This window comes from Copadichromis virginalis, linkage group LG4 (assembly GCF_057382275.1).
Source record: "Copadichromis virginalis isolate Kocher_CV1m ecotype Utaka linkage group LG4, C_Virginalis_male_GT1.1, whole genome shotgun sequence".
Classification (NCBI taxonomy): domain Eukaryota; kingdom Metazoa; phylum Chordata; class Actinopteri; order Cichliformes; family Cichlidae; genus Copadichromis; species Copadichromis virginalis.
Window position 1 is genome coordinate 22,500,738 of NC_140621.1, and position 26,921 is coordinate 22,527,658.

At 41.9% G+C, this 26,921-nt stretch overlaps 2 protein-coding genes across 2 annotated transcripts in view; one reads left to right on the forward strand and one right to left on the reverse strand.

Annotated features, from left to right (window-relative positions):
- Positions 1-26,921, reverse strand: part of coro7 (coronin 7) — a 107,866-nt gene that overhangs the window by 26,130 nt on the left and 54,815 nt on the right. The gene's annotated exons all lie outside the window — the stretch shown is intronic.
- Positions 2,924-25,036, forward strand: vasnb (vasorin b). Its single transcript, XM_085454241.1, has 3 exons — positions 2,924-3,143; positions 9,553-9,595; positions 21,105-25,036. Exons 2-3 carry the CDS (start codon positions 9,591-9,593, stop codon positions 23,176-23,178), a joined length of 2,079 nt encoding a protein of 692 aa, XP_085310367.1. The 5' UTR covers positions 2,924-3,143; positions 9,553-9,590; the 3' UTR covers positions 23,179-25,036.

Sequence of the window (26,921 nt, forward strand, 5' to 3'; positions counted from 1 at the left end):
ATACAACTGTCTGTGTGCTATGGAACACCCACTGTCCTCACAATCATGTTAATTTTACTTTAAATTGTCATATTTCTATTTTGGATAATTATGCCAAACAGTTAATCCTGTGTTAGCTAAGATCTACAGTTAAATACAGTGTTTGGTCAAAGTTAAACATGAAATAGAGACTTTAAAGGTTACCACGTATCATGGAGGCAAGAAAATAAATAAATAAAAGACGAATGAAGACCAAAAAGATGAAGCAGATGTAATTGTTAACATCTGCTTCACTACAGGGTGGGGACAGTCTGGTTGACTCTGTGCAGCCACATATTCAGAGGACCAAATGAGACGGAAAAGAGGATTCGAGGAGAATAACAGTGAAGTGAGCTACAAGAAAATTAAAGAGCGCATCTTTTATGAAAACTGACAAGAAGAAATTTTCAGTTAAGTCCTTAAAAAAAAAAAAAACTAAAAAAACAAGCATGGTGCTGTATGACTAAGTGCCTCAAGCATTAAACCCCTAGCAGGCTGCAGAACTGGCTGAGCACCAAACCAGTGTTTTATTGGTTCCCCTGGGCAGTGTTATAGGCTGCCTCACCATCTTTTACTGAGCCCTGGTGATTAGGAGCGCAACGTGCTGATGGCACGCAGAATCCTGTTACCGCCACTTTGATTTACACCCCTGACCAAATGCCTGTCCGCTAAATATGTGCAAATATGTGAAACAGATTACAGGAACGCATTGCTGCTTGGGACATTTAACCAGGAAACTATGTGAAGACGGCCAAAAATAGACTATTCTACTATTCAAGCAGTGTTTGATGAGACTGGATAATATCTGTTGACAGCAGATATTTGTTACTTTTTAACTAAGAGGCTAGAATATACTTAAAGTCAGAAAAGCTTAAATCATATTATATAAGTAATAAATATTATACAGTTAAATGCTTTATTAGCTTAAGTAGAAATGTAGATTTTGGTAACAAATCCACTAAACAGCCTCAGCCCCAGAACTGATATTACAGAGGGTAGTTATAGGAAAGAAGGATTTTAAAGTCTTTAGCTACATACAAATGACACACGAAAAACATAATAACATTTTCAATATTAAGAATTTCCACACATATAATAAAATAATAATAAAGTTATTATTACTAAGAATATGCATTATGGACTCCTTCAAATAAAAGCTGTGAAAAAAGCAGCATGGTCCTGGTGAGGATGAGGTAATATTTATGATTACTCCAGCTGGTTGCTGCAAGTTGTAAAAACAAAGCATAAAAAATTATGAGAGTCAAATCTGGAGATGCCGGACCAACACACATGAGCTGAATGACAAATATAAACGATAATACAGCACCAGGGCAGAGGCACTGACTTTGTGAACCTCAAACATATGCACTAAAATGCAGCAGGGTAAGACTTATTTACTCCTTCTTTATTTCTTCCTACCACATGAGACTTAGTTGCGGCAGTGACTCTGGAGCTGCATCTGGCCCATGCGGAACGTGTGTGAAATCATTTCTCTATTCCTGTCATTTACTGTAATGCTTTGCAGATGGAAGCCTGTGCGTTACATGGAGGAAAATGAGCGAGAGAAATTCATGAGCCACAGGCAAAGTGGAGACTGCTATCACACAGTAAATGGTAAAAAGAAAAAGAAAAGAAAAACGCAAGCATGGCTCAACAAGTGGCTAACTAAAGCACCCATTGCTCAGAAGATACTTAGGTTTGGGGGTGGTTTAAGGAGACACGTGCAATAGTGTAAGGCTACAGAGAGGTCTGCTAGTTGAATAATTCTCTTGTTGGAGTGTCTCTGCCTTCAGCCATGAGGAATTAAACCTGGCTCAAATGATCTTTTACAATTTCTTGCCAACATTAAGAGAAAAAGCAGCAACGTGCTGATAAAAATCAGCCACTGTATGCTTCAGGGATCTGTGTAATTCTGTGACATGAGGCCAAAAGCACACACCGGTGGTGACACAGTTCCAGAGAGCTATCGCCTTACTGCACCTTGTTGGGAAAGGCTGGCATTGAAATAGGCTCCCAGCTGCCAACGGGTAGTTTGTCACTGGAGTTAGGAAGTATTTGATAGCTTTCTCAGCTTGAAGACATCTCCGTCAACGAAAGCAACCATATGAGCTAATGTAAACCGCACGTACACTGTGGAGGCAACTGGCTGTCCCCCATAAGTGAATGAACAGATGAAGCATAAGAACAAATGAAAGAAACAGTTACTAACATATTATTCTCATTTAATGTGAAGTTGAATATGCCATAGATCACTTTTTAACCCCCAGCCTTTTCCATCTGATTAGGCTTTGGCCATTTCTCCGATGGGTTCTTCCATAAGGCAACAACTTCAGCTGCTAGACACACTAAAACAGTATAACTTTCTCCACCTTCTGATCATTGCTAATCTCCATTCAGATTATCCATGACTTTTAACTTTCAATCTTTCTAATCAAACCTGTTCTGGTCCACTCTATTTTTAATCTTGCAGGCACTCCCTATTTATGCAGAAGGTTAATTGGGGATCAACTGGTCACTTTGATTGACTGCTCTCACCATTCTCTGTATCCAAGCAAAAACCTGTATCAGTTTGCTTATTTCTTGCAGAGAAAGCCACAAACAGTGCTCTGAGGCAAAGTTAATGGTCCCTCAAAGGAAATGCGACTAACTTTTTGTAAAAGTAAATAGTAAGATCAGTAATGTATCTTGCTCAAAACAGGTCACGCAGGTAGGAATTAAGAAATAGTGAGCTGAAAAGAGCCTGGAATTTCTCTCCTTCGCACTCTGCAAAGCTGCAAGGTGAGATGTTTGTTGCTCTCCGCTCAGCGCAGGAGTGCGCCCAACTGCAGCGCGCCTCGCCCCTCCCATTCCTCCGCTTTAAACTCTCCTCTGTGCTCACCAATAAAGCGCTTTTTGTCCAGGGAGTTGGTACTTGAACGCATTCCTTGACATGGAGGCAGGGGTACCCCTCCAAGGATTTCATGAAGACCGTTCCTTGTAAGTTTCATACGTTCACAGAAAGGTCTCTTTTTCCGAGAACGCACGCAGGGAAACTACCAGGTTTGGAGTTATATCGTTGAAGTGCTCTTCTTGGATAAAGACACAAGCGCGACTGCGCTTCCAGCTTCACTTTTCCGAAGTTACGGGTAAGAGTTGACTTACTTATACTTACTTATATTTTAAATGGTAGAGTGAATATTGTTTTGTTTTGTGTGTGTGTGTATGTGTGTGTGTGTTTTAGCTCTAAAACACTTTCGGCATGATCGAGTCCAGCGTAAAGACGCGTGAACAGGGATATATTGACAAACGGGGTTAAGTAAATGATCATTTTAAAAACATCTGAATCGACTGACTGTCAGAATAAAATGAATGTATAACAGAAAAAAACACTCCAGCTGTTTGTCGGCTTTATTTCCTCTTTTGAGCACAAGCTGACAGTGGTACCGAGTTTTTTCTCTCCTGTGACAACTTTCTTAACAAAAACTCGCTCAAATAATTCAACAGACTCGTGTCTGCTTTGCAAAAACGCGTTTTGCTTGTAATGTACAGTGCGTTAAACACGAACCTGTTTCTCCTGTAAATGCACAGCAACTAAGTGGAAATCTGAATTAAAAAATTTTTTTAAATGGGTTATTTGCATAGATGCGCCGCTGAGTCATTGGATTCAACAGGTTTATTGGAGATGTGGGCTCCATTAATTCTCCAGACAACAAAACGCGAGTTCCTTTATATTTGGAAAGCGCGTAAATAAACCAAACAAACCCAGAAAACAGAAAACGCGAGCGTGTGCGCGGTGCAAAAAGAGCCGCCGGGACGGTAATGAGGCGGGCTGGTGTTGGACCGCAGGACGCCGTGCAGCATGCAAGAGCCGTGCCGAATGTCTACACCGCACCGAGCGGTGTCCACCGCAGAGGACAGCTGTTTTTGGAACCACACAAGGGGACGTCCCACAACACCAAGTTCAGCAGGACACGAGCGCTGAAACGGCTCCAATACGCACACCACTCAAAGTTGCAAATTTAGTACATTTGGTTATTTTAGCATTTGGACGGTCATTGCTTTCAATGTGAAGCACAAACTGTCGAGGAAGTAAGGGCTATGTTTCATAGGAGCAACATTATGAAGCATGCGCTGATTAAACCTCAGATTTTGAGTAATTCCGTAGATTAAAACACAACCATGTTTCATTTGTATAACGCCAAAAGCCAGCTGCCAGTAAAAAGCTTACTGAAGCCCCGTTGCAATAGGCTACTAATAATTGGGCTGTCCATCAAATGCTGCTACTGTTATTAAAAGGGATTACATAACTTCATTATTATTTTTTAACATTCTGCGCAATTTGACGTTTAGCTGAAGGCATTTCGGTGCAGAGACATAAAAAATGAAACAGTTGCTCAGATGTGCGGAAAGGTAGAAATCTACTGCAAGTGTGCAGCAGAGCAGTGAGCCATGGGGTCACATTCCTGAAAGATTAAATCTCACAGTGATCAAGCCCACCAATAAACCAGCATCCAATCAAGTGACAGGATCAGCAGGTTTAGACAAATCTCAGTGTGTCTGTGTCTGAAAATATGATCTCACCTTTCCAAATAATGTGCCAAATTAAACATACTAACGTCAATCTCACCAGCTTTCTTTCATCTCTGTTTTATTATGTGAATAGTTCCAAATACTCACCTGATCAAAAAAAAAAAATCTAATCTAATAAATTACAGTATATCTCATCACTTGAATCCTAAATTCAGTCCTCAGATGAGCATCATTTATAAGGCCCACACAAACAGATGCTGCAAATCACCCGATCCGTCCCAAGGCCAAATAAGCAGCACAAACTGCCCCAAAAGCCTCTCTATTACCACCAAGTGTTTCCTCACAGACTATAATTACACTACAGGAGAAGCTAATGTGTTTCTGACAGTATAAAATAGTTGTAATCTGTTTATATTAGGCCAACAGAAATTGCAGAGCAGCCACAGGAGACCAATTATCCTCCACTAATGTGGAGAACTTTGAGGATAATGTGTGGAAGAGATGGCAAGACAACAGCGCAACAGACTGTTTGTGGGCACAGCTTGGAATACTACAGAATGCAGAAGTGTGCTTGAATTTTTTAATATGTTAAGTAAGACTAAAAACATGTAGAGACTTGACGCTTCATGTTTCAGTGACTGTTAGACCTAGAAAGTAACTTGTTGACACAACCGTCTCAGTGATGAAAGAAGGATGATTACAGGAAGAGATAAACAAGGAAGCTGCATGTCTTCTGTGATGTAAAAATTTAAGTCAAAGACTTGCAGTTGTGCACGGGATACATAATAACCTCGGACTGATTATCCGTGCTCCACTTTCCGGTATATTTATTCCCCTTAAGTGTCTGACTGTGGATGGGGAAGCATGACTAAGGCGACCCCTTTGTTCTAGAATCTAATTTATACAATTAAGCACAGGCCTGCTGTCACACCACTGTGACAGTGATGTTGAAACCACAGGACCCATCAAGATCTGGTTACCAACGTTGTGTCAGCCTGTACCTTTATCTGTTATTTTTATTACTTCTGGGGGGTTTTTTTTCTTTTACAAAATCAAGGCCAGTGTTTCATTATCTGTGCAAAAGAGCTCGAGAGGGAAAGAGCACTGATGTCTAAATCTGCTGCAGATGATGACTGACAGTTGGTGATCTTTAAGTTTTTTGTTTTGAGACGAGACAAAAAGATGAGCTGGACATCTTACAGTAGCATCTGCTGCCTATAAATCTACTGATTATTATAATGAATAATTCTTTTCTTTCTCCAAACTGTTTAAGAAGGGAAGGATTTATCTTTTTTTATGCCAATTAGCAGCAGTGGCTGAATCACCCTTCCCTCTGTATCAGAGGGATTAGAGGGTTAAAAGTCAGGTACGTGAGGCGAGGAGGCCTAGGGAAGGGAAGAATGGAGAGATATGGGGGGTAGAGGTACAAAAGGAGGACAAGAGCGGGGCAGTTACGCAGCGGGGAGGGAAAGGAGAGTCGACAGGACAGAAAGTTGGAGTAAGTGTGCAAATATGTGTGCGTGTGTTTATTTTTCTGGAGAACACGTGAAGCTGGAGTCTCATCGCAATTAGCAAGGAGTCTGTGTGAGCGATTCAAGGAGTGCAAATCCTCCTTCCGGGTACCCCTTTTCAGGTGCTTCTCAGCAGGGGGTGGGGGGATTCTGCTCTCTGGTTGACAACTAAGAGCTGGAGCTCCTCCGTTATAAGAGGCGTCTTAAATAAAACCCCTGGCTTCAAAGGCCTCAGCCTCAAACATCAATGCTGAACCAGCGGTATGTGGAGGGCAAACCCCAGCCCATACGCCTGCCAAGCTAAATTGAAGAAGAGCTTGCCGATGCATCCAAATGATGCGTTCAGAAGAACCACTTCAAAACCTTGCATAAATAGACACACACATGCAAAGGGATCTGCGGGCTTTGGAGTGCCCCGGATTGAGTGCAAACCCCAAATAACTGCTGTCCTCCGTGTCCATATGTCCACAGAGACACGCAGGCCCACTAAAGTCATATTTCACAGCTTTTCCCTATCTCTTGTTTGAAATGAACCGCTCATGTGATTAACTGCGCTATTTTTTTAACCTTCTCACTTGAGTGGAAAATCTGCAAAGAGGCAAAAAATAAAATCCCCCAAATTCCAATGGAGTAGAGAGCGAGAGAGAGCGAGAGAGAGAGAGAGGCAGATGGAGAGTAACAGAGAGAGAGAGAGGATGAGAAGGAGGATGCTCGTCCCAAGTCACCACAAATTGCTGCATTTCAGTGAACCTATAAAAAAAGGAGAAACGGCTCTTAATCTAAGGTTGTAATTACTTCTGGCCAGCACTGTAATTAGGAAATGAGCCCTGAACCAGATTTTACTGGGCAAGAGCAAAAGCAAGGGCAAATGCACACGCGCACACAAGCACAGGGCTAAATTATTTGCCGCCAAATGAAAATTTGGGGTATTAATAACAAACTTTGACACAAAGCATTAAGTTTAATGTCAGTTGTTAATGTTTCACTAAGAAGTGCATGTACCTTTGGGTTAGTGTTCGTCTGCTCGCAGCTGGGTCACCAAGTGTGTGAGACCATAGAAAGTGGTCACTCACATTTTCATGTAAGCGTGTGTCGCTTACAAGGTGACACGTATGCACACAGTTGCTCTCTTTCATCGCACCAGACAGTGCTTTAGTCCGCCGGGTCCCGTTTTCCTTAAGGTCTATTTACACGGCTACCAGCAGACACAGATAGTGTTGTTATCTGGCGCTGTCCACCCTGATAAAGACCCAGAAGCCTGAGCCTTACTCAGAAACATCTGAGCATGCATGCACATATGCCTGAAGACGATCGTGCATCAGCCTGCATGAACCGAAAGGCAGTTGTGACAGTGACAAATCTGTATCAATGACAAGTCGCAACTTGTCACTGGTACAGATTTACCCAAGAAGAAGCTTCCAAGAGTGTCACATTAAATGCCAGCCATCCAAGTAAAAGGCACCTGTTTATTTATTCCACCCAATTCTTTTAGCAGTTTAGCTTGGACTGATGTTCTGAGCTGCAATCTTTCAGTTCATATTGAACATACATTGAGCTAACCAACTGTTTTCAGTTTTACGTGATTACTCCACAACAAAACGGTTCCAGTGTTATTGTCAAGCTGCTCAGCTCCCTCCTATCGTACGAGAGTTTAAACCAGATGGGAAGGAGAAGAGAGGGAGGGAGAAAGAAAGAGAGAGAAGGAGAAACAGAGGCGACGAGGGTGAGGTGATATTTATGTTGAACAGATGAACACAGAGGAAGGAAGAAAATTACAGTGGAGAGAAAAGCTAAAACGTATCAGTGCTCCCAAAAAAGGACAGAGGGAGTCAGAGAGAGATTGAATATCAAAGTAAGCCAATAATAGCGAAAAGAGAGAAAATAAGAGGTACAAAGCAGGTTAAAAGATACTACAAATGTTTTGGTAGCATGCAGTCTGCACTAATTAAAGACCGAATGTCTTTGAGACAATAGTGGAAGAGATTGTTTAAGCTATTAAGGGAAACCAAGACCAGGACACTGTTGTTAGCAGTTTAGTCTTTTGCAGTCATGTAAGACGTTTAGCGGTAAAAGACAATTTGTATCTATTTTAGGGTGTCTAGTTCCACTTTGAAAGCAAAAACATTTACAGTTCAGCTGAAGGACTGTCTGAGAGCGGGATACAGTGACCTCGGGTAACAGATCCGTGGGTTGTGTCAGCAGAAAGGAGTCCCCGTACTTAACTTAGCAGCCACTCATGCAAGAAGCGCTCGCTCAGCCACTGCTGGATTTACCTGTGCGAATGTATGCAAATCACAGGGAAAAACACCCACTGACCGCACACGTACGTTCACAAAAAAGCTTCTGTGTAGCAGTCCCACAGACAAATAAACACATGGATGCAGAGCGCAGCACGGGCCTCAACACAGGTCAGCGTGCCAAAGCCAGCCCTGCAGTGCAACAGGTTATTTTCAGATATAAACACTACACCCTTGACATGAAGGAAGCATGTGGCTGCTCAGAGATATGCTACACGCAAAGTGAAGTCAGGTTTCAGGAGTCACACAAGCCAGGTATAACACGTGGTTTTGTAGTCACTCTGTTTTTCGCATCCACAAACTGTGACTCAGAGCTTAGATATATGAAAAATGGCTGCTTAGCGGGAACTTTCTGGAAGAGTCAGGCCGGTTTATGCTCCGCGGACAGATATACAATGCTGTACAGTACACAGAGAAAGAAAGGGCATGCTGTGTTTCTTAGGTAATTATCTCAGAAACCATTTTAGAACAGCATTATATCAATGAAAAAGAAAAAAAAAAACAACAGTTTGCCAATAGAAAAGAATGTTGAAAGTGCTTTTGGCTAAATGCCTCTCACAAATAAAACATCCATCAGGCACTCTTTAGGTTTTTCCCCAAACCAACTAATGTTTATGATCCTGTAATCACATTCAGAAATAACAACTGATACCAGATAATAGTCACAGAAAGCAGCACGAACATGAACGCACGCACAAATTGTGCTGTGGTTATGGCTAAAGCAATGTTCACCATTAAGAAAGAAATGAAGAAAGCGCGGTCAGCTTTTGCCAGCTGATATCATAAAATGAAAAGCTGTTCTTGGCTTACAGTGGAAAGCCTAATTTTGCTCTGAAATAGAAATAAAAACCATTTGATTGAATAACAACATGCTGCACAATTCTGCGTACAGTACACAACTGCAGTTTATGGCAGATGGACCGATACTACAGTCCATCTGTAGTAGGAGATGATGGAGAAAGAGTGGTCGGCCCGCATTCTTCCTCTGGCACTCCATCATTTTCGTGTTGTTGCCACACGGCTCTGCCATTGCTCGGCGTGCTCCCACACTCGGGTGGAATTTACCCAATTAACAGGAAAAAAACTTCCTGTTTCACTTATGTGCTTTTGACAAGACATGAAAGGGGGCTGGATTCCAAATAAGTAGAAAAGAGGCACTCAGAAAAATATTGCAACACCTCTCTGGCTTGTTTTTACAACTCTTGTGTTCCTTACAGGGAAAGAAGACCTGAAGAAGAATAGTGGAAGCATCTTCATGGGGTGAGTTTTAATTATATCTGAAAGATGTGGTCGTTTTACTTGATACCAAGGTGCAAAGATAGCTTAAGTTATTATACAAGAAGAAAAAATAGACAGAAAAGTAATGTAGTATTTTTGGCACGGGCTAAATAATACAGCCCTGTGAATATTTGCACCAAGAAACCCAAACGGCACGCAGTTGGCGGTCTTTACCATGTTAACCATAACACTCTGCTCCCTCAATGGGATCCTTTCACACAGCTCTGAGCCTCTTAACAAGACTGGCAGGAGAACAAGAGCGCCTCTCTTAGCACACACGGCATTTAATAGATACAGTGAGGCTGTGTAGAGTTTCAGACAGAGGGAGAAGGAAAGGGGGGAATGGAGGAAGTTTGAAGTTTAGCATGCCGGTCTGGTTGCTGGAGAAAAAGGTAGAATAATGACCCTGTGTTTGTTGAAAACATTTTCTTAGTAACCTACATGGTTTCTGCTGTTTTGGCATTACTTTCAAATCCCCTCAAAGTCTGGTGACACCATCGTGATGATATTCCAACAATAATCTTAAAGTATTGCACATGAAAAAGAAGAATATCTGTTTTATCATTTAAAAGTTTTTGTCCTGATCAGTGGAGTCACCCCTCTCAGGAAATCCAGATATAAACAGACAAAAAATGAACACAATCCTGTCGGTATGCAGTCTATCAAAAACAATGAGTGCTAAACTTCAGACTGGCCATTAGAATAGTCAATCTGCAGCTTTTTAATGTGTTGCTGTATCAAGAGTCTAGTCGGCTTGTCTTGTTTTACTGTCTGACAGAGCAGGATTCACCTACACGCTCCTTCTGACCTCTCATTCTCCATCCAGCCTGTGTCGTGCTAGTTCTCAATGAGCTGTAACAGGAACTGTGTGGGCTTGTAAAGATACACACACACACACACAGGATATGGCATAGCCTTGAGCATCTGGACGCACATCGCTACTTTCACTAATTGCCTCCCCCACCTCGTCCATCTCAGGGAAAACAGAGATGAGCCGAGAAGATTGGTGAAACTGAGTTCTTCTCCTGCTGCTTTTGGCTTGTAGAACATGCAGACATTCCTCAGGTCGAGGTTTCGACTCGCTCGCTGTAAATTATTTGCTATGCAGTCAATGCTTCAGTGTTAAAACACACACTGACTCCATTAATGCCATGATCCTGAAGTTTTAACATCAACACTGCCTTTGACTGCAGCATACGCTGACATCCTGCATGCTTGTTTTTCCTGCCTTTTTCTTAAGCATTTACTGTAACACTACACACGTCTAGCCACACCTACACGCTCTTCAATACGAGGTAAAATATGGGTGTACGTACATAACGAGGGGCTGAATTCAAGCCAAATGTCTGGGTGTGAGCAGTCTCTGCTGGCTCTGTGCTTTGAATGTCCAGAAATGCCACAAGTTAGTGCACTCTTGACACCGCGGCAAGAGTCACTTAATATTGTTAATATTTTTACCTAAAAGCAAACATGTAAGAGCAAACAAAGGTGTTCCGGGATATTTATATACCGTGACTCAACCATACGTATAGCCAGATCACACACACGTGTGAGCAAACACTTACACAGGTAAGCATTGTTCCCTATGTTACAGGTCAGCTCAGGAATCTGCTTGACTCACTTAATGACTAGCCTGAACGACTGTGTCGATGAGAATCAGTAAACTGCTCTCAATGTAGACAAATTGCTACGATAACAAAGAACCATTTATGTCTTCTCTCTTTTACTGAATGTTGGGTCTTCTCTGGCTTTGACTAACCGAACACAGACCTACAGAAACACACATCTTTTATACCAAATGCCAAGATCTGGGTCATAAATCACACTCTAATTTGAATGTGAACCATCCACTGGTTTCTACTTATTTCTCTTTGACATACAAATGAGATCAGCTGATTTATTTTCACATTATAAGAGGTATACTGTACACTGATTTTGATGGCCTTCTATACAATCCATCATTTAAGATAGATTGCAGCATTCGGCAGAAATGTATCCTGAATTGTGCATACTGACAGCCTCTAGGGAAAAGCAGGCTAAAGGCTCACTTATTTACACCTCCTCTGCTGTCATTACCCTCCTCGTCTCCCCTCCTTCATCTTGTTTAAGTGTTAGGAAACGCACACCTGCTGTGGGCAGCCTGCTGAGTTGTGGGTCACTGTTGATGTCTTAATAGACTGTTGCTGAATGAGGTCTTTACAGTCTCTAACATGGCAGAGCTCACCTGTTTAATCAGCTGTTGGCACAGGTAGCGTAGCATGTCAGTGTGGTGATAAAATGCTGGCTCACAGCATCCTATTGTGTGTCTGTGGATTTTTTTAAATTTAATTTCCAGACATTGCAGTGGAGATTATGAAGTAATAATTGAGATGTAATGCATTATATTTAAGGAATGATATTGAATGGGGGGGCTGGTTCTCTAGCAAATTATGAAAAGGATTACATAGTTAATGAACTCAGATTTCCAAGAGACCAGTTTGAATACCCTTAAAAAACACTGGTTGTAATTTCTTAATAAACAAGTCACAGGGCACCTGAGGCTACGGAGGAAAGGCATGTCAACCTTGGGGGTTGGGAAAACTGTGCCGCCTGACTGTTGATTTGCCAGCCAGGCTCCCCAGCGCTGGCGCGGTGCCGACACAGGCAGCAGTTTCACAATAAATTCCTTTGTGACATTGTAATCAGCACCGACGATCTCCAGTTCACATTTATCTTGTGTGTGTGGCACATGTCTAAGTTGTTTTTCTGTTTTGTTTTTTTAAAAGGAAAAGACTGCAGAGAAGAATAACTAGAAAAATAACAAACGGTAACTTGTGGAAAAGGTAGGGGTGTAGGGTTAGGGCCCAGAAAAACAGGTATGGTGCCTGCCTCCGAGTGTTGTTTCTGATACAGAAGAAAAAGCAGGACAGCTGCACTACTGCCACTATCTTTACGTAACAAAGAATTAATAATACTGACAAGTGAACGTGATTCAATCTGCCACTCACTCGACAGCAGAGACTACCAAATCAGCGGCTTAGCTCAAAGCTAAAATAGACAATTTATCAGTAATTCACTCGGCTCTTTTCCCATCGCCTCTCTCATTTTCTATATTGTCATAGTTGAGCAGTTAGAGAAGGCAAACTCCCTTTTAAGATGTAGCTTAAATACCAAATAAGACCTGTTATCTCTTTGACCTCTGTACATCTCATTGAGAGAAATGTCCTGTAGTGCTCATCTTGTTGTATTATTGCAGACAGGTGAAAGATGTGTTGACACAGTCAAATGATAAAACTGTCATGTGCTGTGTGTTTAAATGTATATTTCCAAGTCTGCATGCTGAACGTAGTCTAAATCCTAAACTGCATTTTTATTAAAGAAGCTGATACTTACCTGTCAGCACTACTGCTCCCCTTAAGCTTCTGTTTACCATCCCCATTACTTTAGCCCGGAGCTCTCATTAGTCTAATGAGCATGTAGGCTGCTACATAGCAGCCATGAGGCCTCCCAGGGCTGTTGTGGCAAGTGGAGAAGACATGCCTTCATCAGATTCCAGTTGTGTTCCTGTCAGCGACATGAACAAACCTGAGGGAAGCAAAAGGGGCAAACAGAGGAGCAAGTAGAGTGCGGGGCGCAAAAATCACAAGGCTGAGACGGGGAATTTCAGAGATATTTGTGTGACGTGTTAAACAAGAGCACCTTCTGTTATAATGCTGTATTTGTGTGTGTGTGTGTGTGTGTGTGTGGCGGGGGGGGGGGGGGGGGGGGGTTAGAGTAGATACTCAGATAAACAGTAGCAGCTACAACGGTTCAAACAATAAAAAGAAAGATGACACAGACAGGCGGATGGATAATATACGAGCGCTTCGTCAGTACGTGTGGCTTTGTTTGTCTAACAAGGATTGCCAGCCTGTCAGTCAGTCTGACCTGGAGGCACTCATAATCCTGCTTTGTGCCTGAATCATACAAACAGGATAAAGATGAAAACAGTGTCAACAGCTGTCCACAAAGTAGGACCATACCCTGATCTTTTAATAAAAGCAAAGCTTAAGAGTGGTTTATGTTAATTCTGGCCTATGCTTTAAAGGAGACTTACCAGGAAACTAAAGTGATTTGTACTATGGAAAAAAAATGCAGGCTGGCTGGTTTCAGGTAGATAAAGGTCATAGTGGCCAGGGGACAAACTAGCATTTGTCATACCGGAGTCAAATGAATGCTACTGGAGCAGACAGAGTGTCAAAGTGTGCACATTATTTTAGGCTCACTGATAGAACAGGTCCACCCAGTCGCTTTAAACCGCAAAACTTACCACACATGCAACACACAGACGCACCGTCCTGTTATGTCAGGTGTTTTGAGGACTGTCAATAGAAGTCATTCTGAATCACTACCTGCTGTCAGTCACAGCTTGCTATGGGTGTTTCTACCACACACACTCCACAGATGTGTGGACAACTGCAAACAGGGTCAGCGTGCCAGAAAGCACAATGAAGTTTTGATTCTGGGTAGAGGCGTGGTTAGCCATACGCAGGATATGAAGGCACAAGCCCAGACTTGGAGAAAGTCCAGTTTTTTGTGACACAAGGATGTCATATTTACTGTTTCCTGGTGATTTAGTACTCTTGGACTCAGGCAGTGACTTCTTCAATGGTGTGGTTTGCTGTTGTGTCTGACTGAAAAGACCAACAGAGAAAAGACCAAGGGAACAAGAAACACTGCAGGAGTAAACACCAAGGAGAAATAACAAAACAGATCAAAGCACAGGTTGTCGTTGGTGAACTGAAATCTGCTGTATCTGTGTAATGTGAGTTTCCCATGGTGAGGATAGCAGATAGATGCGTATGTGAGACCTCTGACTGTCTGTCTGTCCCCAAAGGTCACAGGGCAGGGTGCGCTGATGAGAGACTGGCGTCAAAGTCGAGACAAAACAAGTGGACCCTGTGTCTGAGACACAGAATAAGAAGATAATAGAAGACACAGCCTCCGTCAGTGCATCCTGTGTCTCCTCTCATGTGAGCTTTTATGAAAACAAAATTGGGTCTAGCGTCTACTACACCATCAGTCATATCCTATAGCAATAAAACAAAAGGAAATGGCCCACATTTCCTTTTGGAACTCGTAGTAGATGACCTCTATGCTCTAAAGCTCAGAGGAGGCACAACTAGACTGCACACATGCTACTGCAGAGATCTAGCTCGTCTGGTTTTGGCTGCCTGGCTGCCCACCTCTGCTTGTTTCCTTTCCCCACTCGCCTCCGCTTAGGTAGGAGTGCGCAGCCGGTAAAGGCTGGAAGTTTGGCGCAGGTAACAACATTTACTCAGACACACTCCTGAGGTTTTGGGTTTCATGCTGCCCTGGAGGAGGAGAGAAAACACCTGTTGTGAAGATGAGGACTTATAAGGCTCAGGTAAACACGGGTGTAACTGGAGCTGGGTGTGTACCTGTGTCGAACAAGGCCTTTTATCTATGCTGTCTGGGCCAGAGTTACAACAGACAACAACAGAATAGCAAGAGAAGTGGAAACAGAGCCTGACCTCTGACCGCCAGGAGACACTCTATGCTTCATTGGCTCATTGGTTTTATTGTTCCATGGACTGATGCTATATAACCAGATGAATGGAAGAAATACTGTTTGGCTTTCAGACTCTTCTGTGCTAGCATTTGCTGTCTTTATTTATATAGCATCTTTAGTTTTCTTTCTTCTGCCACTGGAGTCAGTGGCGGGCCACTATTATTCTCATATTCAGCTTCACACATTCTCATTGTTGGACTCTGCTAGAATAGCTTTGCATGATTCATAGATGAAAATAATCCGTAATTATCTTATACTGACCCTTGTAGCCATGTGTAATATAACCTAAAAAATGTAATGGTTTGTAAATGACAGAAAATAGGCTTGAAGTTGGTGTCGTGTTTATGCACAAATTGTTTTGCCTATATATCAAGGATGCTGCAATGAGTATAAATTTTTCCTACCAGTGCTTAGAGCCCTGGTTTTAACATAATTTGATCTGAAGTTGCCACACCACCTAAGCCCTGCTGAACTGGCCACGCTAGCCTCCTCAGTCTCCCTTGCAACTGTATTTTGCAACTTCATTCTTAGCACATTAAAACAGATGTGTTACACCAAAATCCAAAATGTAACTACTCAAACACAGAGCTGCCCCACAGTGCTGAAGATATACACAGTTTTATGTGAGTGTTACTATTCTACTACCCTCCCATTCACCCCTGGACTGTATATTATTGCTCTCTTTCAAGTTCTCCAGCTGCAGGCTCTAATTATTGCTTCACATTGTCGTAATATGCAGGCACGTTTCGACCTATAAATCCGCAGATGAAAAGAGCCGCCTTTAACACCGATATTGAAGCGGCTAGTTGAGATATAAATCACAGTATGGAACGCTTAAAGTGTAGAAAGTTGAGAAAAGTGCATCATTGATCTGTTATTAGGAAGCGGACCAACTACAACCTGCCTGTTTATGAAAACATCAGCCCCATCATTCAGCACTAGCAGAAGCAGATGTACAATGGGTGAATTAATTCCCTTTTTTCTTGTGGTAAGGCTGAAATCAGTAGGAAGCTTTGTTTGTAAAACTGCTACAGAGCCTAACCCCCTCTGTACCACTACAAAGCACAGCAGTGATACTGTGGCTTCAAGAGGAGTATTACCAGTGACAAACTCAGTAAAACGATCATTCTTCTCTTGTTTCACATTCCCCTCCCTTCCGCCTGGCGTGTTTGTTTTCTGTCTTCTTGATTGACCTTGATGTAAGTGCTGCATTAGCAGAGCATATTTTGGAATGTGATCTGTCTTTTTAACAAAGTTACGACTGGCTTCACTTAGATTTTAATGCAGCTGAGCCTTGATCTTAAGAGACACCTAATCCTTTCTTGCCTCGTTACAATTTTACCATTATTTGCGCTGACAGCACACAATGATGAAAGAAAACAGCCAATGGCTTTTGTGTAAGCAGAAAATCTTGCTATCCTGTTATGATCCTAAAACCTCTGAGCATCCCTTCACTGAGCGTTGATGACATCAAGTGCTGCGCTCCTCGTGCCACCGTAAAAATGTGTTTTCTTATCTACCATAGTTCAACAGGTACAACCAGCATCAAAATGACAAACAAAAAACGTGTTGGCTTATAAACAAATATTTCCTGCATTTCACGCTGTGATGGCAGTCTTGCGTTAACATAGCTGACATTGTTTGAATTCATACTTTAAGCTTTGTGTTTCTGGTGTCTGAACAGATGTTTTCATGTCTCTCCAGAGCTACATTACATGCAATCTTGTCATCATCAAATATTCTACATAAGTGTTTTTTTCCCCCCTTCAGCTTCATTTCTAATTATCTCTTGACCCTTTTGTCACGTTGATGGATAGCCCCACAGGATTGTGGATAACAACATCCATCTGGGACACTGGAAAGTGGAAAGGGACAAGAACATGAGTGTGTTTGGAGTGTGTGGTCTTTTGCCTTCTCATAGATGGAAAAGCTGCAAAAACAGAGAGGGAAAAGATTGACACTGGAAAGGATTATTATGTATGACTAATATGAAATCGAGTATGAACCAGCTATAATAAGTTAGCTCAGCTTGCAGAAATAGTAAATATTATATTAGGGCACCGCAGAGCCAGCAGGCCTGTGCATACCTACGTAGATGATACTCTAATGTGCATACCACAAGCATTGTTCCCTTAAAAGATAAGGAACTTTTTTATTGGAAGCCTACGCTCTGCATTGAGCAGTCTTATCCTCTTACAGTAACTTGGCATGTTGCTCTCTGACCCGGCTTGCCAAATTATGCACAATGACGTGTGACCAGCCTAAACTCATACACACCACAACTTTCTTGTTGCCTTCATTACCCCTCAGTGTTGGCCTTCGGCTCTAAAGATAAAAACTCTTGACACTCATCCAGCCAGGATTTAATTGTTGAAGCCCACTTCAAAGCCAGGCCTTATTCACCCTGGTGCCCCTGCTGACAGAAACCCGCTCTCGTCTTCACTGCCGCTTGTGTTTTCTTTTCTTCCTTATCTTGAAAAGAAAGAAAAACCTGGATAAGAAGTGAGAGGGGGGGAGAGGGGAAAATGCTTTTGTTCCTTCCGTTGATTTTTCTTTCTAAGGCTCTTAGGCAATGCTTTCCCCACTATTATTATGCAAAGATGTTCCCAAAGTCTGTTTTTTCTTTTTTGTGTGTGTGTGTGCTTTCCTCTTACTGTTTCAGGCTCTTGGGTGATACTGTGTATTAATCAGCCAACATGTCTTCTTCTAGTATGGACCAGAAACCTGAACTCATGCATAAAAACCCCACAGAAGTAAGCACGATTATCGCGTGACAGACAGACAAGGTCACATTAATTCAATCCATTGTCGGTTCATAAACCTAAAATAAGCTTCCTTACTTTTTCAAACTCACCGGCTGTCTGTCTCAGAAATATCTCAAATGCACAGGGGAGAGAAAAGGAAATTACAACTCAAGGAGAGAGAAAGAAGGCTAAAAGGGAGGGGGGAGGGCCATTCCTCAAAATTTTTATCTCTCTTTCAGCCCTCCACCTCCACTCACAGGAGGCAGTCAGTACCAGAGCATATTGGATCAATGCTGCACTGACGCCACAACTGCACCTTATCTTAACCTCCGATCTGCATAAGCCACACATTTGAAGGGAAAGAAAGCAGGCAAATCTAAACTATCAAGCTACAGTTTATCTGTGATCTGGCTATATTCGCTGGGTAAATTCCTCCCCATCCACCTCCACCACAGTTTCTCCTCCATTGGGTTATCAGATGTGCCTGGCCCACTTTGGAATGAGGCACGCTCAAATAAACACGTTGCCCCGGGGAGCTACGGTAGAATCGCCACGATGAGTTTCTAAGAAAAATATTCACAGTTTTATCTGCATAGCTTACTCTTCTCTCAAAGCTGCCTTGATGTTGTTGTATATTCTGGCAGCGGACCCCTATACCCGTGTCTGGCCCTGATATGTTGTAACAAAGTGAAGTTCCGCTATGTCAATATACTTTTTCTACATTTTGAAGAAGGTTAAAATAACGTGTGTGTACCCTCTCTAATACACACGCGATATCATGGCCTGAAACTAAAATGCAGCACCCTGCACAGTGATGCTATGAAAACCTGAAACCATCTGCATGCATTCCAGCTGTTGTTTGATTCTCCCTATCCTCTTTATCTCCTGTTTATCTTCCCAAATCCTTTTATTTTTCCTTGCTCTACACACATATGCAGCACAGCAGCTACACTTTCTTTTCCCCTTTTTTCATCTATGCATCCATAATTTCTGAGCCTGGTCTCAAAAAATGAGTCTCCAAGACTATATCTGGCCTTTGGAGTTGTGACTCAAGTATTTGTTGAGTAGAATATGAATTTCTGAACAGGTGAAAATAAACTATATCACCTGTTTAAGTGAGTGTGTGTATTTAGTCATAGTCGCCAGCAAGCTTATGTCATGTTTGCTTTCAGCACGAGATTTTCCAGCACAGAAGGCGTCTAACTTTCTGCATGGCTGACAAAGCTGGACAGTGTTTCCATCCTGTTAGCAGGTGCAGACTCTAAAAACCCGCTAGCTGTTTTGCTTAATAAACATGTAAGGTTTGAGCAGGTTCATGTCATTAACATTTGGCTGAACAGAACAATAGTTCTGCCTTGTTGGAAAGAGTTGGCAGTGGGAGCTCAAGCCTATGCCATAGTTGCTTTTAGTTTATACACTGGAGAAGGAAAATAAGAGATGGGGAACTCTTTCCAAGGAGGTTGCAATTTCAAGGAGGAGCGGAAAGAAAAGTATGCCAAAAGGGAAGGAAAATAAATGCCATAGCTGTGGTGTGATGAGATGATACTCGCCCTTCCTCTGGCTCACTGATGTAGCTGCCTTGATCTCCTCTCCAAGTTCAGACATTGGATACAATGACTTTTTTTGTGCATGTTTTATTAAAAAGTGAAAAGAAAGACCAGAGCATGATATTGAAAAGTTCTTAAAATTTACATTTACTCTTTTGCCACAGTAACATTTACCGGGCCTAAAACTTATACTTTGTATTAATGAAACAGCAAAACATGGCTAATGATGCCTACTGCATGAGTCAATTAAGGAAAACAACAACAACACTTGATTTTAAACCCTGTATTTAATCATAAATAGTACAAAGACAACAAATGCTGAACCTGTACCAGAGATTATGGAATTTTTATACTATTTATTTAATTTAAAGGAGATATTTTTCACATATTAACATGTAAGTTTGGGGGAAAAAAGAAGAAAAAAAAAGAATAGAATCAAAAAATAAAACACACAATAATTTATTTGGCTATTTTGGTGAAATGAGGAGTGACCCCAGTTAAGCAGTGTAAGAACAGTGTTTGTGTAGTGCAAATAACAACTGCATCATTTAAAGCCCTAAAACCACTTTTTCAAGTAACTAAAATTAAATAGTGATATTAAATAAAGTTGACTGCTAAAATCATCGAAGGTGGATAGTGTTGCCTCGTTCTCCAAGGCTGTCTGACTTCTCTATTTCCATTCAGTCCTCTATGCCTCTTCACATCCCTCTTCTCCTTTGAGTTCTTTCAAGCACTGTGTTGACACTTCCAGTGTATTTGTTTTAAGGCCTGGGCTCATTTTGGCTTTGAATCACTGTAATATATCTTATTGATGTTCTACTCTCATCATCAGCAGAACTCCTCCTTCAAACCCAGTTGAAGACGTTTATTAGACATATATAACTAGTTGGCAGGCTGTGTATCAACAACACGGGAAGTGTGAGTCATATGGCCAATTCTTCACAATCGGGTGTAGCGTGGCATACATTATACACACAGACACACAAAGGTGACATGGTTATATTAAACTGAAGATACTCAGGCATGGATTTAATTGTTCAAAGGACATTCGTCTGTTTCACTGGCTCTTGAGAAACAGAGAAACACACTTTGTTGCAGACAAATAGCGTGTGGTTGACAGGCTTCAGTGCCAGTCATTAGCATAGGGAGGACTGTTAACTTTAATCCCACAGAGTGTACGGTGCTGTGTTGGCAGTCTAGATCCAAATTTAAAACTGTGAGATCACTGCATATATCTTGCTGCACAGACTATTACATAGGCAATGTCTTTTAGCCAGAAAAGTGTGGCAGGGTGCCATTATGTCAGCTTTTCACAGAGTATGGCATCAGGCTCGAGACTGAGGTCATGGACACAGCCCTATTGTTTGACCACCTTTGATCACTGTCTGCACATAGTTAAAGCCTTTGATAGTAATCTGGCTTCATGAAATTCAGTAAAGAGCACGCTGTGAATCAATAACTCACTCAAGCCAATTTGGAAAATCTCTGTTGTTCTACATGCCCTTAAATGTATGTGACTGATGACAAAGGCCATAAAATGTTTATATACTGCTGTTGTATCCTATTTACCGGTCAGTACTTATTCTTTATTACTATGAATGTTTATACAGTTGACTAATAGGTTTTTTTTTTATGTTATCTTGTTTCAGGCTGAGCATGGAGAGAGTCAGCACCATGAAGATCTTTCACATTCCTGTGATCCCCTTTGTGTTTCTCCTCATCCTTCCTGATGGCATCTTTTCTAGCGAATGCCCAGTAGATTGCAGCTGTTCTTCAGGATCCATTTTTTGTTTCCAAAGACGTTCCTCTACCATGCCAAAGGGAGTGGACCCAGTCACAAAAAGCCTCTACCTGTTTTCCAATGGGATTGAAGGCTTGACAGCTGAGGACTTTAATGGACTACAGAACCTGGACATGCTGGATCTCAGTCAAAATAAACTAACCCATCTTCCCAATCGGGTGTTTGAACCTCTGATTTCTTTGCGAAACCTGGACTTGTCATCCAACCAGATCACTCACATTTCAGAGGAATGCTTCCACGGTATGAAACTGCTTGAGCGTCTTTATTTATATAGTAATCACATCAAGACTATCCACCCTGCAGCCTTTAATGGCTTGGAGCACCTAATTGAACTCAAACTGCAGGGGAACCAGTTGACATCCCTTCCAACCCTATCAATGTCTCATCTGCTGTTGCTGGACCTTCGCTTTAATACTTTACCCACTTTGGGTCCTTCAGACCTTCAGACCCCAAACCTCGAGTCACTCAAATTGGGAGGTGTGGGGCTTACCAGTCTGAATGAGGAGCTCATAACTGGTCTGAAGAATCTCCATGAATTGGACATCTCAGAAAACGAAATCGAGTCTTTTCCCTCAGTGCTTAAAGAGACCCCAGGGCTGATTCACCTTAGCCTGGCTGGAAACCCAATGGGTCCTGTTAAGGTTCAGGACCTGCAGAACCTTGGGGAGCTGCAGGAGTTGGACATAAGCAGCCTCAGTCTGCAGGGCCTCCCTGAAGAGTTCTCCCAGCTATTCCCCCACCTCAGAAAGCTCACACTTGCACAAAATCCCTTCAACTGCCTCTGCAACTTAGCATGGTTCCCGAGATGGCTCAGAACCCAGAGCATCACCCTTGAGAAAACAGAGGAGACCCGCTGCCATTTCCCACCTATCAATGCTGGAAAGGTATTAGAAAGACTGGATCATAGAGATTTTGGCTGTCCTACCACAACCACTGTCACCACTAGTACTGTAAAAACAACTACCACCCAGCCTGCTCTAGTCACTACCTTCCCAACAACTACTAAGGTAATTCCCGCTCCTCGGGCCAGTGACAACCCCACTGAAAAAGAAGGTGATTCTCCGGACCCCCCTGTTCCTGCGTCCCCCAGTAGCAGCATAAACCCAGACGAGGATAATTTCTGTCCCTCTCACAACTGTCTGAATGGGGGTACTTGTCATTTGGACCAACGTGGTCAGGTAATGTGCACCTGTCCACCTGGTACCTCTGGCATGTACTGTGAAATCCAAAACCATCACCCACCTTCACCACCTGATGCAGAACCCCACATACCAACTGTCACTGCAGACACACTCGACATCAGCTTGCGTGAGATAACCGGAACTTCTGTCCTCCTGGACTTTCATCGCTACACTGAAAAGCAGCCTAACATCCATGGAATCCGTTTAACCTACCGCAATCTCTCTGGACCAGATCGCAGACAAATTCAATTCAATCTCCCTCCAACCTTGCTGGAGTACACACTTAACGGCCTGAATCCTAACTCCACCTACATGGTGTGTGCCAGTCCATTAAGGTCCCCCAATGGCATAGACAGCGTCTGCACCGAGGTCCATACAGCCCCTCGAATCCTTAGAGGCACTATTCCACTGGTTGAGGATCCAAAGCTAACCAAAATACTGGCCCCTGCAATTGTGATCCTGCTACTTCTTATACTGATAGCAGTAGCAGTGGGAGTGGTATGCTATCTTCGCAGGAAGAGGACCAAGGGCAACCTAGACCTTGACTGTGATCCCTCCCAGCTAGAGTTGGATGGAGTTAAAGCTGGCTTAGACAATGGGCCCCTGCCTCAAAAGCAGTTGCAACTTATGATCCCAGAACCTGCTGTTCAGAGTGGAAATCAGGAATATGAGGTTTTACTACTACAGGATCACTGTATGTCAAATAACAACATATCTTTACATAAGCCTTCCTGCTTTTGACAACTGCCTTTTTCACTACTCTAATCCCAATGAGGATTTTTAAATGTTCAACTTTGCCCTCCTAAGTAAAAAAAAGAAAAAGAAAAAAGGAGCAGCTACTGCCGTTGTGAAAGTGGACAACAAAGTGTCAGCTGACCAACCAGGAAACAGGAAGATGGACATATATTGAACTTCCTGGTTATTTCGTTGTCTAAGCAGACGTTAAACAAGTTCAGAATTTGCTTTTGGACTTCAAAAAGCATAAAATGTGCTTTTCACTCCATTTAAAGGCTGCATATTTGCTTGAATGCAGTCAGGCCCCATGGTGTGATATGATGCTGGAACTCGTGTTTTTTTTGTCATTGACTGAAAACAGGGTTAAGAGACAGAATCACCTCATGCTCTCCTTTATCTGTCCATAAAGGGGTGTGGACTAAAATGGGGTTGTGCTGCCTTTCCCGATCACACCAGCCCAACTAAAACAGTCAGCAATTTTTTTTTGCTGAGTGTAACTCATCAGTACTACCCCACAACGGGATCAGTGCTTGCTTGCTGTGAATGACCTTCAAGACACTAAATGAAGTTGTGCAAAGAAAAAACTGATGCCTTTATTGTTTTATCTGGCTCTAAGACTTTGTTATGTATGTTTGTCATGCTTTTTTTTTATATCTGTGTCTATTATTTTTTTTAAAATTGTGCAACATTGTGACTGTTAACAGCCCTCAGCACCCTCCTCCCCACCTCTTGTGACTAACAGACAAAACAGCAGATTAAAATCTTTGAAGATTAAAACTCATTGGTACCAGTAAAGTCAATCAAAGAGCTTTGCCCCCAGAATATCAGACAGTCTAAGTAGATGTGAGTCTGGACAGAGTCAAGACTAAATCCCCCTTCTCCATACTGGAGCCCTCAGCCTGCTTTGCCACCACAAAGAGAGGAGGTAAGCAGGATTAGAAAAAGTACAGAGTGGAGCAGTTGACATATCCCCCTCTGTTTCACAGGTAATTACAGTAAAACACTTGACAATACGCAGCAAAACTTCGGATACCTTATTTATGGTTTATAGTCACCGTTTTATCCCTCAACCAAAATACACTTAAAACATACTAACCGGCCTGGCTGACAAAAAGTAAAGCAAACAGTGGATGTGTATTGTGTTTCCCTTGATTAAAAAATAGCCTGCATGTAACGCTATGCACAATTTCTCTTTGGCAAGCAGGATCCCGGTTTTGCTCATTCGTACTAAACGAGACTATGAACAGGCACAAGCCAGAATGCAGCTAACAGAGTGTTTATATTGTTGTGAGACTAGCAGAGATCCACTGCATGACTGCTATTATTACAGACAGGTCAGTAAGCTCCAAAGCAAATTAATGAGAGGTGCATGAGGGGGTGCAGGTGCGTGTATGTGTGGATGCGTATGTGTGTGTGTGTATGTGTGTGTGCAGATCTGTCATCATCAGCGATAATGCAAGCACATGTTCTGTCTTGCACAAACACCTGTATCAGTTAACCCCTTTATGTGCCCACATGCCTGCGGAGGTACTTAAGCAACTCCACTTAAAGGCAAACACACCAAAGACACCTCTGTGAATGTCTGTAAAGTTACCTAAAGTATTTCCAGTGTACAGCTAACAACTCTATGCTAACGTAAGCGTCTGGAGAACCCACGATCATGTGATAAAACTGGAATATTTTTTTCTGTAAAATAGAAAATATTGAAGATCACCACAAGTATTTTCGATGTGATTGTTAATTTTTCCCTGTTTACTTTGGGAAACCCTTTGCTATTATGTGTTGTTTATTTTTTACTCTGTGAACATCTTTGTACAAGTGGAAAAAGTGATATCATTAAATGAATATCCAAAAATACAAATCATCCTTTTTGTATTTCTTTCTATACATTTTTGCTGGTGTTTATTATTCTTAATGGTCTATAGCTGCCTTAACATTTACAATCAGTCTATGCCACCTTATTGGCAAACAACACTTAGCATGTGCCTGCCAACTTTTTGTAGCCATTGTCATTCACCAATCATATTCCTAGCTATATGGCCACTAGTATTATTAAATTAAAAGAAGCTCTGTTTGTTTATGATCACACTTTTGCTTCAGTCTGAACACAAGTAGAGTGGCTACAGCAATACAAACACCACAAAGTGCCACTCCTGTCATCCAAGTCTCTGCTGTAATATTCAGAGTGAGGATTTTGCATAAGCACGTCAAAATGTAATTGGATCAGCACTTCAGGTGCAGCTTGGTGTGGAGAATTTTTAATCACACTTTGAGCATCAGTAATCCAAGTATTATTGTTATTAGCTTTTTGATTATTAAGTAGTACCATCACCATCCCTTTATGAACACCATTTTCATCTTCTACTTCCAGCAGGATAAAGAACCATCTCACAAAGCTCATATTATGTCAGAATGGTCTTGAACATGACAGTACGTTCACTATAATTAAACCCATAGGGCACCATTGGGAATAGGTAGAACAGGAAAGCTATGCTATAATGTAAACACAGAGCAATATAGATGGCAACATAGTGAATCTATGATTTAAAAAGGATTTAATGCAGTTCTAAAGACAAAAGGCAGTAAAACCTAGTATTAAGACGTACCTAATAAAATGGCTGGTGATGACAGACATATTATGTAGGTTCAGCCTCAGTCACATAGACCTAGAGACCTATCAGAGACCCCCTATAACAACCTCTGGTCACAACCTGTTGGTGAGTGGTTGCGGGCTGTTGCTAGGTGAAATGGTCACATAGAGGAGATCATTCGTCCTCAAAGTAAAGGTTGCGCTCAGAGTGGGGCACAACCTTACTGGTTTGTATTTCACATTTTCAAGTTTCAGTACAGCTTGGTGTGTGTTTGCGAGTCAAGTCGGTGAATACTGTACATTCCTAGTACAGCGTTCTGGCAACGAACAAGGCGACTGCAAGGAGCTTTTTTGTGCAGCACCCTCTTTGTTACCAATTTCACCAGACATCAACTACTTCAAACTGAACTGGAAAAATGTGTTTTTCATCATTCAGTTTTGGCAATATCTTTGACATCTTTCACTCTAGTCTACATGTCAAAGCGTCGTTGAACAAGATACTGAACTCTGAGTCCATTTACCATTTAGAGATAAACTGACTTCAAGGTCAGACGTTTGAAGAAGCTCTCTCTGTTATGTCTTTGGTAGAGCATTTGTTTTGGGTTAAAAACTAGATTGGGTAATAAGGTGAATCCTGTTTTTTTTAACTTAATAGATTTAGTTTCTTTTCATTCTTTATCTTTAAGGTATGTTCTAAGGTTTTTGCTTGCCTACATTTTATCTTGCAAGGTAATCTTTAAGCTGAGCCTGATGTTTCCTTGAACATAAAACAATGATTCCCATTCTCTTCTTCATAATGAGAATTATAGCCTATTCATATGACACCATTATCGGATTGGTACCGAGTACTGGCAGATATCTCAAACCAGGGTATCTGTATCGGATAGTAAGTGGAAAAACATTGACCGTGCAACCCCTTCTACAAACTATTGAATTCTGTCTGCTGAATCCAGCCATAATCCACTACCCAAAACAAACGTTTATAACTGTTTAATGTCGTCTTTCAGTGCACGAGAGGTCTTGTAATTCTTCCTTGCCAGCAGTGTGCTGAAGGCAAAATGGAAATAAAGATTATGATTGAAAACAGGCAGAGGAAGGTAATAAATGGATTTAACCATTATGACTGACTCACTAAATAAGTAAGCGTTGTTTGCTAACC